This window comes from Salminus brasiliensis, chromosome 12 (assembly GCF_030463535.1).
Source record: "Salminus brasiliensis chromosome 12, fSalBra1.hap2, whole genome shotgun sequence".
In the NCBI taxonomy this organism is placed as follows: Eukaryota; Metazoa; Chordata; class Actinopteri; order Characiformes; family Bryconidae; genus Salminus; species Salminus brasiliensis.
In genome coordinates, this window is record NC_132889.1 from 8,187,432 (window position 1) to 8,204,391 (window position 16,960).

Here is a 16,960-nt window from a genome sequence, read left to right on the forward strand (position 1 = left end):
ATGTAAACAGTATTTTCGATTCGACTGACCCTTGATAAAACACCACCGTTAGACACGTCCTTGCATTGCTGGAAGAACAAAAGCGGACAGCCTCCTTCATGGGGGGGAGGGGATATGCTTGGTTTAGCAGCGTTTGTTCCAGTGCATATCAAAGGCAGGTACAAATACTATATTCTAATACCACAGCTTTTGCAATATGCATATAACAAAATCGCCGCCACTACTTTTGCCTTGGTCCCGCTGACCATCACTACCCTGCATTTTAAAACGTGCAAAGACGGTCCCCTCAACAAGCTCCAAGAAACCTAATTAGCACAAAACACAAGGCAGAGAAGCGACCTTACCTGGAGTCATAAGGGGCGCTCTGCTGTTAGGGGCCACAGTCTGATGCGGGCTTGCATTGTCAGGAGAGATATGGTTGTTGGCTGCATTTTGCCCTCCATGGCCATGGCCTTGCATGTGAGGCTGATTATGGTGGGTATGGTGATGATGGTTGTTGGGAGGATTGTTGGCATTTCCAGGGCCTGCTTTACCCTGAATTCCAGGATTGTTCCTGTCCCAGAGGTTGACCGTCTTGTTATAGCTGCTTGGATCACCCCAAGCTGAGGTACCGTCGTCAATCTCCATCTTGCGTCGGATGGAAGGTGGGGAAGGTTCTTCCCAACCTGTGGGCTCACCAATATGATTATGTTTAACCCCTCCTCCGTTTCCTCCACTCCACCCAGAACCGCTCTGCTTGACAGAGCCAGGGCCTCCCCATGAGCCCATGCTCCCGCTACTACTATTGCCACTGCCGCCCTCCTGAGGCTTGTTGCTCCATCCCTGTGCTGGGGCACTGGACCGTTGTGCATCTCCCCAGCCTCCCCCGACTCCCGGGTTGGGTTTTCCCCATCCACGAGGGCCTTCTTTCCAGCCTGAACCCTCTCCCTCCCAGGAAGAGCTAGATGGCCCATTCTTCTTCCCTTCTCCAGAGTCACCCCATTCACCGGTAGACCCATTGTCTCCTCCAGCTCCATTGCCCCATCCATGGGATTGGGGCTTGGGGCCCTCACCCCAGCCCTGAGGTTTAGCCTTGGCATGGGAGTCATCCCAGGTTGGCGACTTCTCTTCAGAGCCCCAGGACTGCCCACTTTTTTGCAGGTTGCCACTGTGGCTTCCTGGTGGAGGGTTGCCCCAGCCCCCAGGACCAGTGGAGGGTTTCTTGTTGCTTGGGGGGTCTCCCCATCCAGAGCCAGGTTGAGTGGAGGTAGGCATGGCTGTCCCCCAGCCTGATGTAGCTGCAGCAGAGGGACAGGGGCCCTCACTCTTGCCCCCAGAGTCTGGTCTGGAGGCAGCGGCAGATGTTGCGTTGGCACTGCCAGGAGTTGCCGTTGGTCCCGCATTGGGTGCACTTGAGGATGTGCCCCAGGCTTCAGTGCCGATGTCGTTCTTGCGATTTGAACGTGCAGCTTCCTCGGTCTCCCAGGCCGTGTGCTGACGCACAGGGGTCTGGCCCCAGCCTGTGTTGCAAAGAACCCTTGGGTCCAGGTCCTGGGCAGGCAGAAGAGGTGGGGCCACATCTCTTTCTGAATGGTCTCTCCTGCGAGAGTTCCCATCCATGCTATCGCTGCTTCCCTCGCTGGCCGGAGCATTGGCTCCACTGCCCCAAGAATTGAGTTGCTGCTCTTGAGTAGGAGATCCTGCAGATTCCCACCTTTTAGGCTCACTGGTGGAATGCTTGCCCCAATCGCCACTGGAGGAAGGTTGTCCCCAGCCAGTGGTGCCTGAAGCCGTTCCTTGACCCCAGCTGCTCCCTGAGTCCCAACCCGAATCCTTGGAGCCACTGGCAGATTTGGCATCTCCGTTGCCCCAGACAGATCCCTCCTCCCCGTTGACCTGTGACGGTCCTGTTGAAGGCTGGACAAAGGAGCCCATGCACACAGGGGTGACGCCCCAGTTGGACAGGCCGTGCCCAGGGCTCATGGGCTCTTGCTTAGTGTGATTTGGTCCATCAGTGTTAAGGTTCTGAGGTTCGGAGCTAAAAGACACATTCGTGGACGGGGAGGAGTGTGGCTCTGAGGCGTCAGCGGGCACCATGCCACCCCAGGCGCTGCTGCTGCCATTGCTGCTACCGTTTCCGGCAGAGCTTCCATTGGCACCACCCATATTGCCACTGCTGCTGGTGCCAGTGGGCGGCGCACCAGGTGGGCTACAGAGATTAGTAGGAGGAGCATTGTTGGATCCTCCAGAGCTGCCACCCACGCCGGTCCCTTCATGTCCCAGGACTGGCCAGGCGGAGGGGTTGGCGTTGGGATTCAAGTTCAAGTTAAAGTTAGAGGAGCCCCAGGCCCTGGCTCCCATTGATGCACTGCTGCCGTCACTCTTCCCTTCCCCACCTCCAGCAGGTGAAGGGCCTGAGCCCCAGCCTCTGTTAGCCCCACCCTGGCTGGAGAGGAGGCCTCCTGAGTGGCCGGTACTGGCTTTACTGGGATGATTGGCGGGAAAGTGGCCTTGCTGGCCGGCCCCCGTGGCCATGCTCATGCTGTTTGTGCTGCTGTTGACGTCACCGACACTCTCAGTGTCCGAGGGGCATCCTGCAGGAACGTGGCTTTCGCTGCGAGAAATAGAAGGCCACGCCTCGGTATCGTTTTCGTCTATGATCAGTTGATCCCAGCTGTTGCTGCTGGTTGTAGGTACGGCGGCACTGCGATTTGTGGGTATATGTCCCCAGTGGGGATTCTCATACTGCGCTGTCTGGCCACTCTGCGGGGACAGCTCTGTAGAGAGAGACAGAGAGAGAGAGAGGAAAACAGACAGAAAAACATGAATATTTCATGAATATATCAAACTTGCAAGCAAAACCATCAACACATAGGTCTTCAAATCTTCAAATTCATTCAATCTGTTCCACAATTTAATACCATAAACTGTTGGACACTAGGAGTTTGGCTCTGACTTTGCCTTTAAAATGACTGCCGCTTTAGTCAAATTCCGCTGCATTTAGAGAGGTCATCCAAGTCCTTGTAGCTGAACTCAGTCCTAGTGGTTCTCCATGCAGGTTCACATGCATGCGCAGCAGCCATAATTTTGCACTGCCGTCGCCGCAAATCTTTACCTCCATAACCACAGCCATCTCTGCTGGCCTGCCGAGCGGGACGTACACCCTTTGCTTTCAAAGAAACCGGTCCATTTCACAAGAAGCACTGGCAAGCTCGGAAAGCGATTAGACGTGCCCATATCGAGCCCAAGATCCAGGGATGATAATTACTTGGCGAGTGCCGCCCCACTTCCCTGGCATGGGTTCAACTCTGTTGCTGTTTTTGTTGTTATTGTTGTTTTTTTTGTGGGACGCCTTTGCCTGCGCAGACACGGTTTAGCATGCGCTGGATCTGAGGAAAGCAACAGCATTCGTTCGTGCAGGCTGAAGTCAGCAGCCTGCAGAAATCACTTTTAACCACACATCAGACAGCACCAGAGGCGACGTGTGTGCGCGCGAGAGCGAACGAATGAACGAACGTGATCGCTCGAACGGGAGAGAAGAAAGAGAGAGGAAAAAATGCGGGTAGGGTGCTTCCGACACGAGCGCTGTCCTTCTGGAGAGTCGCTGCGTAGTAAAAGGACGCCATTTTATCAAGCCTGAACCAGTGCCAAAAAAGCTTAGCGCTGCCATCGACATCTCAGATTTGCTGTGTTTTCGCGTTCAAGCACGGGATTTACTACCACAGAGCGTGGTGAGCCTGCGTGCCCTGCATTAAAGCGCCGCCGGCCCTGGCTTTGCCTTTTTATTTGCAGCTGTTATTTGCAGGACATTGCAAGCGCAGAATAAACAGAAGCAGCAGTGCTGCAGAGAGAGAGAGAAGAGAGCGGAGGAGGAACGGCTTATCATCTGGAAGGATTGAGGGGGGGGGGGTGTGGGTTGGGGGTAGGGGTGGCGGTGGTAGTGGGGAGGGGGGTGGGGGGGTTGAGTGGGTAGGGGTGGTGGAGGAAGGGTGGAAATGACGAAGAAGTGGAAAAGTACCTGAAGATAAAAGCCGCCCGACCATCCTCGCAGAAAGCTTTAGGTTTTGTGCACAGTTCTAGCCATTCCCGATACAAACATGTCTCCTGCTCAGGCTTCACTTTTGAGACACTGCCAAAACAACCACGGCTCAGAGAGAGAGAGAGAGAGAGAGAGAGAGCAAGAGAGAGAGAGAGGGGGAAAGAGTGACCGCCCCGTTCGTCAGGATCCAACATCCACCCTCCGCTCCCTCGCTCCAGCCTTTTATTTATAACTCTCTCTCTGCTCAGAGAGCCGATCCGGTCTGAGAGTGCACGGCGGGTGAAGGTTAAAGCGGAGAGTCGTTTTCATTGTGCGGCCGTCGCGCGAGAGGGGAAAAACAAATCAGAAAAGGGGGGAGGGGGAGGGGGGAAGAAGGGGGAATCCTTTCTGTGTTTTCCTTCCCTTGGTTCTCTCTCTGCTCTTTCATGCTTTGAAACTGTCACTAAATATTTAGCTGAGACCCACTCCCGCTGCAATTAGCATGGCTGCTCACAATGGAGCTCCCTGAATAGCAGCACAAAGACAAAAGCAGCCCCGTCCTGGAGCGTGTGGGCTGTACTGGAATGAGCGTCAGACACACACACACACACACACACACACACACACACACACACACACACACACACACACACACACATAAGAAGCGAGAGCACACATGTACACGTGCACACGTACACACTTAAAAATGAAGGTGCTTCAAAGGGGTTCCTTGAGCGATGCCATAGAGGAACCACTTGTGATTCTAGAAAGAAGCTTGTTTATAATGGAGATCAGTCTGAGTCTGAGTCTCAAGAACCCTTCAGAGGTCTAAAGGACCTTCAAACCTTCACCCGAGGTTCTTCACACTCCTACACTAAGTCTTTTAAACGCACTTCTTCGTGGAACCGAAGGTGGTTCTTCTGCATTGTCGCTCAAATTGAACCCTTTGAAAGGTCTTTATTTTTTATTCTCTACTTTTAAGAGTGTGTTGGATGGTGAGCGGTCTGATCACCAGGGCACAGACGGTGTTGAGAGTAATCTACCAACACCAAGTCGTGCACTTTTAGGGATACAGCTCAAGGTTTTATTTAGAGGCCCTTCTCATGGAGGTGTTACCAGGTCAAGCGTTTTCCCCCTCTCCCACTGGAACAATGGGAGCACACAAATTTGTATAAACATGATCAGCCACAACATCAGGAGTCATGGACCGCCCCTTTAAGGCAATGAACCAAGGAGGATGGGAACAAAGTAGCATATAGAGGAATCTTCAAGGTGAAGAGAAACCAAGAGGTCAAAAACCATGTTCATCTACTGAGCTAGCATGTCCAAAACTAGCAGCTTCGCAGGAGAAGAAAAGAAGCCTTCTCCACTTTCACTGAAAGTCAGTGCCAATGTTTTTAGCCAAAGTCATTCTCGAGCATTTCTATTGGTCCATTCACCATCTAATTGTGACACAATGTAAAGAACAACTGCCAGATTTCAAAGCGCGAACATGGGTAAAAGGGAATATACAAGGTTTTTGCGCAAGAGTAACAATATTGAGAGTAAAAGAAATTTAACTAATATAAAAAAGTAAAAAATGGAGATAAATGGTTTCTGCGCAAGAGTGACAATAGGGAGAGTTATGGAAATTTAACCAATATGAAAAACAGGGAACAAGAATTCGGCGCGAGAGTGAAAACGAAAAAATTTAAATGGAGATACAGGTTTTTGGCAAGAGTAATGATAGGGAAAGTAAAGGAAATTTCATATGAAAAAAGGTATAAATAGATATACAAGACTTTTGCGCAAGAGTGAAGAAGGGAGTGCAAAAGAAAATGTAACCAATTTGGAAAAAAGGTAAAAATGAAGATACAAGAATTTTGCGTGAGAGTGCAGAAATGGGGAGATAAGAAAATGTATGTATGTATAAATGGACACTTATACATTTATTATGTATAAATGTATGTGAGTCATTATTATTATTATTATTATTATTATAAATTCATCAGACTGCACTGACTTTCTGAAGACGTCAAATTCAGTAATTAAACTGAAACTGTGTCTAAAATGTGCAGAAAATGATAGCTAAACATATTTAAGTCTGTTCTCTTAATTTACTTATTTTCTTTCATAAAATCAACAAAATATGTCTCATACTTTTGCATAAGATCCATAAGAACAACAGCCAGATTCAATTTATGTCAAAAAGTAAAGCAAATAACAAAAACAGAAATACAGGCTGATACATGCTTTATGTTTGAGTAGCTTTGAGGGACGTGTTACCACTTCTTACTTTAAAAAGAAAAAAACAAACAAACAAAAATGTGTCATTTGGCCAAGGGTGCCCAAACCTTTACTGTATTAGCAAGAGAGAAAGGATATTATCAGAGAGCACGAGCAAGAGAGAGAGAGAGAGAGAGAGAGAGAGCGCGAGCGAGAGAGAAAGAGAGAGAGAGCGAGAAAGAAAGAGAGCGCAGGAAAGCAAAACAGCAAGAGTGCGAGAGAGAGAGAGAGAGAGAGAGAGAGAGCGAGTGTTAAAGGATGGCATTGTTTACAAATGATCTGAGCGCCTCCCGTACACACAATACTCCAAAGTCCACAGAGAACAGGCTCTTATTATACACTACACTCAAAGCCAGCTTTACTGCAGCCAAACAGGCGGTGATGTAATCTAAGCCTCATTACTAAAAATCAAAGGTGCTGCTGGGTTTCATACAAACTGGGCATTACAACCTGAGCACAAAAACAAGACGGATATATGCAATGTTGATACGTCAGAGGCCGACATATCATCTGCTGATTAATGAGAAAATGTACCCGTTATTACGATATTCCGATAATCAGACAATTATGTCCGATCATCAGTTTCAGACAATCAACGAAATGTAAATAAAAAAGTCATGTTCCGATACACTAAATTATGCTATGTTACAATATAATGAAGTGTTACAAAACTCTGCGGCACGTCATGTTCCGACGCGCCCTGTGCCAATACGCCCTGTGCCGATACGTCCTGTTCCGATAAACTGAATTATGCTATGTTATAAAATAATGTGTTACAACACTATTACACGTCCTGTTCCGATACGTCATGTTCCGACACACAAAATGATGCTATGTTACAATATAATGAAGTGTTACAACATTATGCGGCACGTCCTGTTCTGATATGTCATGTTCCGATACGTCCTGTTCCGATACGTCCTGTTCCGATACACTGAATTATGCTATGTTATAAAATAATGAGTTACAACACTATTACACGTCCTGGTCCGATACGTCATGTTCCGACACACTAAATTATGCAATGTTACAATATAATGAAGTGTTACAACACTATGCGGCACGTCCTGTTCCGATATGACATGTTCCGATATGCAGTGTTCCGATATGCCGTGTTCCGATACACTGAATTATGCTATGTTATTAAATAATGTGTTACAACACTAATACATGTCCTGTTCCGATATGTCCTGTTCTGATACACCATGTTCTGATACGCCATGAAATATGCTAGGAAACGATATAATGCAGTGTTGCAACACGATAGGTCATATTTCAATAGTCATCACACCACGCTACACTACAACATACTAGGACACTATATGTTACAATACAATGCAATGTTGCGACACTATGCGGTAAGTCGTGGTACTATACACCTTGTTACTACGTCATATTACAATACACTAAATATGCTATGACACCATAGGATACATCACAATATACTAAGGCATTATATGTTACAATACAATATGATGTTACGGTACTACACGCCATGTTAGAATATATCATGCTACGATACACACTATACGACAATAAAACGTTCTGACACTTTGCAATAAGACATGTTATGATGTATCATATATCATGTTACAATTCAATATGTAACTGTTCAACACAGTATGCTATCATTACCATATGTTACAATATGATGCATCAACGTAATGCTGCAGTACGACGTTACAGTAACCGATGGAGCTATTTAGACACTCCATTTGAGTCATAACTCAAGCTACTTTAATTTGCACCCACTGCGGATTACAGATGTGCAAATGCACACAAACAGCTTGTCTAGTCCCTGTAGAACAGAATAGACTCTCTGAAGCAGGTAAACATAAACCTGCTGGCACTATGCTTAATGCCAGGTGTGGGCTAGAGCTGTGGAACAGTGGAGTTTTAAAGGTTCGATTAATAGAGACAAACACTGTGGACATGTCTCCCAGTTCTGATCTAGAAGCACTGAATCCCCCAGCAGCAGGTCTCGTCAGAGCCCTAGGGACGGACGCTAAGCGGAACCAGACCAGCGCCTGCTTACACTGCTGACCAGTGATCACGTCCACTATCCCACAGTGCTCATTAATTGGCTGAAGGCTTGTTATACCAGCACACTATTTTGCCTACATGGTGCAGCCCCAGAACCCCTGTACCCTAGAGAGCAGTACCTTACCACCTGCCGCTTTAAAGCCTCCAAGCACCCCCTCCCCACCCCACCCCACCAGAGTGTGCTTGTGATTTCGCATGAACATCCACACGCACTCTCATACACACACACACACACACACACACACACACACACACACACACACACATAGGCAGAGCACAATAGCAGCACTGTGTGAATGTGAAGAGGGGGCTTTGCTGACGCCGGCGTTCGGTAGTTACAGAGGGGATTGTGGGGGTGTATGTTGGGGGGTGGGGGTGGTGTGTGTGTGTGTGTGTGTGTGTGTGTGAGAAGCTTATGCAACCACCCTCAGGCTTTTAGTTTAACATCACACCAGCTCATCCCCCCCACCCCCCCTCCGCCAACACATACAAAGGATATGACGCACATTAGCCCAGAAAGAGCCCAGGACCAGCAGTCACCAGCAGGTGGCGACGCACACAGGACTGATGGCTGCTATATATCCACACACACACACACACACACACACACACACAGAGTACTTAGTTCAGTACTGGAGATACCTTATCATGGGATGTCTAGTGATTCCCAGTCCTACAGCTGAACTAAGCTATCAGGCGGTACTAATCCCCTTCAACTGTAACTTTACCATTAAGCAAAACTGAGCCGAGAGCTTACACACCACTGTGTGATCTAGGGATATAAAAAAATACTGGTATATCGAAGTGTTTGCTATACTGTGTCTTGCATTACTATATCTATTCTCAGAAACACAGTATTGATCATTATTAGTAGTATACATGCAGAGATTGATGGCAGATAATGGTGGCAGACACCCCGAACCTCCAGATAGCAGTGCTGTACCCTCTTTCAGATCCCACTGCTCTGGTTTCATAATAAGTAAACTTTACTCTTACTCAGAGTTTATGTTTATGACGGTGTGTTTTGATACTAAGACAGTCGCCTTGCTTACAGGATATAACAATATATTAAGTCGTAACCCCTGTAACCCCTTATCGTATCGGCAGGTTCTTTTGTAAGCACTAGTGGTGTAATGGACTGTAGCTGATCCGTGATCCGTACAAATCAGTTCCAAAATGCTGCAGTTCCTCATTCGACCGCTAGATGGAAACACTGACTTCGTACATGGGTGTAGAAACCCCATATTACATTTCGCCGATAGAACATATCTGACTCAGCCAAACCACTTTGTAGGACGTGTAAAACTAACGTGCCTCGTGAGGGAAGCAGAGGAAAGGCTTACCAACACTAACCTGATACACACTGCCATTACATCACTCAGGCCAGTACGGTGAGTATCAGAACAGAGCAGAGCTAGCCAACACCACTAACATAACACAACGGTGACCATTTCATTGATATATTTATCATATTATAGCTCATATAGATCTAAGTCACATTCTGCACACACTGCTACATACTATATAAATCTACATCGACCCTGCTCACCTTTGTTTCATTTTTTGTTAAACGCTCTGCTGTAACTTTTGTTGCATTTCTTTTTTATTTTAATTTCCTTTGGGATCAATAAAGTGTTCTCTTATCTTGTTAGTGTCATATAGGCCTAACAGTCCTATTCTAGTGTCATATAGGCCTAAAGGTCCCATTCTAGTTTCATATGGGCCTAACTGTCATAGTATAGTGTCATATAGACCTAACAGTCCGATTCTAGTGTCATATACGGCTAAAGGTCACATTATGGTGTCATACAGGCCTAACAGTCGTAGTACAGTGTCATATAGGTCTAACTGTCATTAGTATCATATAGGTCTACTTATCATATTATGGGGTTAAGTGATATAACTGACATATAGGTCTATTTGTCATATTATAGTGTCATATAAGCCTAAAGGTCACATTATAGTGTCATATAAGTCTGTCAAATAGTGTCATACAGGTCTACTTATCATATTACAGCGTTATGTAATGTAACAATGGCAATTTATTGAGCATGTTCACACCTCTGGAGTGACATCACTTTTGCTGATCCAGAAAAAAAAAAAAACGTGATATGAGCAGACTGAATTTTGAGATCTGTTACACCTCTGGTGAACCCATCAAAGTGAAAGTAAACACAGCGTGTGTGCATTCCTAGAGGATCTCCTATTGCTGAACCAATGAAGGCATTGTCTGCGTACAAGCGGCCAGCTGTGACCGAGTATGGGCAGCTTCTGAAGGACATAAAAGGAGGACGTAAACACCGCAGAGGATCATTTGTCAGTAATTCCAAAGAAGTGCCAACAGCGATTCAGACAAAAGGAGAAGGATAGATTGGACAAAGGAAATGTAAAACAAGCCAGATTGTCGCTCCGAGGAGTTTGCTTTACCTACATGCAAAAGAAGTGGGTTTTTCCCGGCTGTGGGGCATCCCTGGAGACGGCTGCTGGTTTCTGGACCTGAATGATTGTGTTTGTGAATATTAACACTTCAGCTATATTGGCACAGCGAGTCGCAGTGACTGCCAGCGTTAACAAAAGCGTGTTGCAGTTCAATAATAATTATTTCTCACTCGTAGTTCATTGATAAGTGAAGATATTCAGTGGGATGTGCAGACTCTGAATTTCAATCCATACTGGTGATATTTTATTATAAAAGTAGAGCCGCAATTACTACAATACGCAAAAAGGCTGCCAATGCTTTCTGCTTCTGATTATATTCTTGACTTGTAGAGATTTGCACCTCTCAGTTTCATCACTTGGTTAAAAGCCAAGCTCACCTGGCATGGCCGTGCACCATTGAAGCGTTGATAAAAACTCTTAAGCATCCACAGCAGAAGCTCAGCATGGTGAGGAACCCCCATACTAAAAGCACAGTGGTAATGCCATGGTCAAGTAGGATGTTGTCCAGGCACAGTTTAATGTACTGAGTATTGTCTATTTAAGCCCTCAGTTTCAATCCTTTGTTTTTACTGCTGTGTTTTACCACAGCTGCAGCATTTTAAAGAAACTGAAAGCCGAGCGGTCATTCTCGAGGTTTCGGTTCGAAAGTGTTTTGGTCTCCTATCTACACATGAACAGCTTTTTTGAAATTCATTTAAAAATTTGGAGACGGAATTGCAGAGATTGCAAAAATCAATACATACAATCGACAAATAATCACACAAATGTAGCTGCTGTTAGGAGCAAGTAAGCAGGGTGGGTTAAATAGGGCACTGGTTCTCCAACCTAAAGACCTCATTCTCACATCCTGTGTCACTACTGATCGGGTTTAATATAGGACTTAGCACAAACTCTCAGCCATAAAAATGTAACTTAGAGTGATGTAACAGGAACCCTAGTCATTGTTGGGACAGTTGTATTTGTAAGTAATCAAGAACGGTAGCCTTCTCAGTGGTCATTCAGATAGCAAAAATTAAGTGTTTATGGGCTAGCAAGAGTGTTAAGTAGCCAGTCTTCCTATCCCTATGCATCCATCAAGAGGGAGGGAGAAATAAAGACCAGGAGAGGAAAGAAGAGAGAGAGGTAAAGTAAACTAGCTAACGTTAAGTTAGAGAGGTTTTCCGAGATGGCTGTTCAGACACGCATTGGGCCACATATAAAAAAGTGGCCCCAATCGAAATTGAGAAGATTACCTGGGCCACTTTTACCTGCTGTGTGAATGTAGCCTAAGTGAGAAAGAGCATTTTGGTAAAGGAGAACAAATGCTGGAGCTAATATCAATTCATCTGAATCATACAGGACTGATTTATTTTATTAATTATAGAAGTAACAATTAGTTGCCACCCTTTTTATAAGCTGAATTTGATGGTGAAGTTGCTGTGGTGTGTACAGTGTTGTAGCTCTGTAAAGAAACTCTCCAAACTTGAACAAAACACACATTAAAAAGTGAGCAGAGCAGGTTTGATGCTGTCACAACTGCAAACGTAATTTATTACATAACCAACCGTATAATCATGTAGTTAAATTTAAATACTATAAACCAAACGACAGTAATAACTCTGGACTGAGGGTTACAGCTTGCCACAGTCAGCAGAAAAACTGCCACTACGTTGCTTTCCAGTAATCTAGTTTCAGCCCTTTGATTAGCCTGTTGTAACTGACGCCGCTGCAACATGCAGCACTGCAGCGGGGTCTCAGAGGGTTGGAGGGGGTAACAAGACCTCGGACGCTTTTAGACGCTGAGGGATGGCTCCGTGCCATTTGTGTAACAAGAGGAAATCCTCTCCATCGGACGCAGAGTGGGGTCCCCCTCAGCCTGGTCAGAACAGGCGAGCGTGTGCATGTGTGGTTGTGTATGCGCAGGTGTGTGTTTGTGGGGAGGAAGTGTAAATCTGGATCAGTGTCAGGCCTCAGGTCCGTGTGATACTCGGGGGACAAGAATGCAGTGATGTAAACAGCCCATAATAACCCATAATCCCCCTCACTGAGCCTTGATGGCTCCACGGTATCAATGCTAGCCGATACAAACTAGCTAAGAGTATTTTTGGAGTAAACAGTGGAGCACTTTTGTAAGCCGCTTTGGGGAAGAGTGTGTGCTAAACGCCTTCAATGTAAATGTAATATATTATGCAGCCCTAATTACATGCACATACTGGCAGCAGACAGTGGTTCATTTAGTGTTGCGTTTAAACCCTGACCACTAGATGACAGTGTGGTACTTAGTCTTTTGACCCCACTGCTCTGATTGGATAAAAAGTTTTCTTTCACTTTTCTTTCGCTCAGATTTTATGCAGATGGTGTGTTTTTTGATACCGCTACATATCAAATCCTAACTGTATCGTGATATGCCTCATATCTCCAGCATTTTGCCAAGACACAGCCGTAGCTAGCAAGCACCGTGCCTCCATCTGAGTCCAGTGACTGAAAAACACAAACGCACCACTAAGAACAGCAGCCGCGTGTTCTGCTCTGCTGGCGAGCGTGCGGCCCAGATACAGTCCACACTGGAGCTGCCATGTGACGGGGAATAGAAAAGAAAAAAAAGAAAAGAAAGAAAGGGGAAAAGAGAGAGAGCGAGAGAGAGCGCGAGAGAGAAGGGGGGGGGGGGGGGGGTTGTGAAGGCGAAAGAGAAAGAAAGCTAGAGCGCTAGCACAATGAATGCAGCCACTGTGCTGCTGGCGGCTTTGGACAGAACTGTGGGTGATTCGGCTACATTCCAGTGGCTTCCTGTAAAACACACACACACACACACACACACACACACACACACACACACACACACATGCAGAGACAAGCACACACACACACACACACACACAGAAGGCAGGGAGCTCCTATTACGAGCTGGGTTCCTAATGGGCGTTAAGTAATATCCAGCGGAACCACAGCCCAGCACACGTGCGGCTTCACAACACAACGTCCAGCAGAGACGGTGCGCGGAGGAACAGCAAGCAGATTGCTGCCTTTGTTAAACCGCAAAGAAAAGAAAGCCGGCTATCTCCAAGAAAGGAGAATCTGTTCTGAATTTGCCCAGAGATGATGAGACACCACACTTTCTTTTCCCACAGGAATCAAATCCTGAGCATCTACAGCTAATGTTAACAATATTTTTTCTTCATAAAACTAGCCACACTTCGCTAACAGGGACAGTTCAGTGGAACGTGATTGATCAGTGACCCCAGATTCTGTCAATCAGCCATGGCATTGCTTGATGCCTGATGTGTGCTTCTTTCGTTTAGAACGGGAGATTCTAGGCTAATGTTGCTAACAGACACTGGACTTGGATTGTCCCCAATCTCATCTCACATTCAGACCTTTATTGACAAATAAACACAGTGTGACTCCCATTAGTCTATAAACACCAAAACAGACTTCTCAATATAGCTGCTGGCAGTAATTTCTAATAACCGGAACCACTTCTACCTCAGCCCAGCGTGTGAAAGCAGAACAGCACTACAAACCAGGACGTTATGCAGCTAATAAAGTGGTTCCAATTTAAGCCCAAATGTCTTTTGGGTCTATCCATGACCCACATAGCTTTTCGACGGATTTCTGATGCAAAAAAAATTAATAAACGAAACTTGAAACTGAAATGAAACTTATATATATGATTTTGGCATTGCATGTACTGAGAGGATATTGGTGACAGCCGAAGTCCAGCGTTTGTTAGCAACGTTAGCCTAGCATCCCATCTTGTAAGTTGAAGAAGCCCAGGTAGGATAGCAAACATGGCTTGCAGGACTGGATTCAGTCTTTTTTCCACTCTCATGGTTGTTATTACAACCCATATTTTCTAGCGTTGCACAGATACCGAATCAGTACCGGTGTCGATACACACATCTATTGGCCATGAATACATGATACCATGAAGCTTACAGACACCCTACTTTTAAAAAAAAAAATTTTTTTTTTGGCAAACAACCATTAAATTGTTACCATTAAACGGTCATTTGATGAACTTCTACATTTACAGAACTTTTTGTTTCCATGTGGTGTTTTTTTTGGTTCTGAAACCAGGTTTCGAGTTTCAGCAGCTGGTTTAAAGGAAACACTAAAGTTTAGTAGCTTTTTACACAGAGACATGAACCTGAATGTGAATTTGCTGCAGAAGCATGTTCCGCTTCTAACCTGGCGTTTTTTCACTGCTCTGAAATGTGAATTTAGGCTATTTAGTCGAGCTTAGACTGATTCTGCTTCTCTCAAAATACTTTTTCAGCTCTGAAACTCAACTCAACCAGTAAATGCTGTTCTTTCAAGCTCATTAGATCTTATCTGGGATCAGATATAAAAAAAGTACAACCTTTAAAAGTGGAACATAAATATCAGGGTTTATAGCATCTATCCAGTATTTAAGTCAGAGTTGGTCTATCGTTATCAGTAGTCTGTATCAGCGGATACCTCAAAATCTGGTATCGGAAGGGAAAAAGTGGTATCGGTGCACCCTTAGAATTTTCTGCTGATATCAGCCTGATACCCATTGATACAGATCTGGAATCTTTTATTCGGAAACACATGTAAATGTAAAAGGACCGATCAGCTGTCCTCACGCAGAGGGAGTGGAAAAAATGTGAACTCAAGGTGAAGTAAATGTTAGCTAACTATAACTGTAAAGGCAGAAGTCTACACGTCAACGTAACCAGGCAGGAGCTCGCCTTTCGCAACTTGCTTAGTCAGTTGGTCTCAGTCTCCAAACACTTGAGAAAGGTGAATGAGGTGACCAACTGTTGCAGCTGTGTGTATAGAGCTGTCCCCCCACAAGGACCGATTACAACCAGGGCTTGATCGAGGGAGTGGCTACATTGCTTAGGAACAGCGCTCTGATGGGTCCTGTCGATCAGAAGGAGCTTCCATCTGAATCGCGCTCACTTACCGTAAACTGTGAGTCACCCAGTCCACTAAGCTGGGCCGCTGGCACGCTCTCGCTTTCTGCAGTCAAGCAGGCGCAGAAACGTATTGCTAGGCTGCCAAGCCCACAAACAAACAGACTTCAGCGCACACTTCTACATGCCTACCAAGACAGGAAGCAACCAGACACGGCTCTGCACAGAGCGCTTCACTCTGTCTCGCTTGCTAAGCCCACGAAACTGGAGCAATGAAAACGAGCAGGAGTAATGCAATGAACCGCACATGCGTAGGCAGGCGCCACACAGATAAACGGCTCAATCACATGACATACAGACAGCGTGCAATATTTTGGTCACGTGCACAGTTATGACGGTGATGAAAAACGATCGTTTCAATGGGCGATATTTCCACTGAAGATAAGCCTGAGGGTGGAAGGCTGCTGCAAAATATACTGCATATTAGGAAGACCCCAGTAAACATCTGATTTTCTGGACTGTTCAAAGTACTCTAATCAAATTCAGTAATCGAATTAGGTCTTCTGTAGCTTCCTCTTACACTAGACCACCCTTCATAATGCAAAGCTGTGTCCACATAACAAGCGCACTCACATATCTGTGAGTACTGTACTACTACTGTACTACAATCTGTCAGAATGTCAGCAGGGATCATAGAAACATTATTGAGCACACTTTAAATGAAATAATCCAGGACATGACCCCCTCTACACTTCCTGTAGTGTACTGCAATTAATCAGAACGACCACAAGAATCTTATTAACATTATTGAGCGACTTTTAAGTTTAATTATCCCAGACACAGCGCCCTCTACACCCCTGCTAGTGTAATGCATGGATCGCATTAACATTACAGAGTGCACTTTAAGTTTAATAATCCAGAACATATTGCCACCTGTACTACAATCCTTTAGAATGTCAGCAAGGATCATAGTAACATTATAAAGCATGCTTTAATTGAAATAATCCAAGACGTATCGCCCCCTACACTTCCTGTAGTGTATTACAATCTGTCAGAACAACCACAAGAATCTTATTATCATTACTGAGCACACTTAAAGTTTAATAAGCCCAGACATAGCGCCCCCTACACCCCTGCTAGTGTACTGCAATCTGTCAGAACAACTGCATGGATCATATCAACATGATATGGCGAAAAGACATATCGCCCCCTACACTTTTGTCATGCATTACAATCTAGGGAGCACTTTTTGAAATCAAATATGAGAAGACATAAAGCTCCTGGATCATCTTAACATTACATTGCATATTTTAAATGAAATACTATAAGACATATCGCCCCCTACACTTCCTGTAGT

The 16,960-nt window shown here is 45.5% G+C and overlaps 1 protein-coding gene across 3 annotated transcripts in view; it reads right to left on the reverse strand.

The window, feature by feature from the left end:
- tnrc6c1 (trinucleotide repeat containing adaptor 6C1) overlaps nucleotides 1-16,960 on the reverse strand; it is a 63,047-nt gene that overhangs the window by 20,221 nt on the left and 25,866 nt on the right. For 2 of the 3 annotated variants that reach the window (XM_072694407.1, XM_072694409.1), the window contains exon 4: nucleotides 345-2,756. In XM_072694407.1, the coding sequence (XP_072550508.1) occupies nucleotides 345-2,756 (2,412 nt within the window). Of the gene's footprint in view, nucleotides 1-344; nucleotides 2,757-3,997; nucleotides 4,092-16,960 lie in introns of those variants that run through there. The other variant, XM_072694408.1, reaches the window with a different exon arrangement.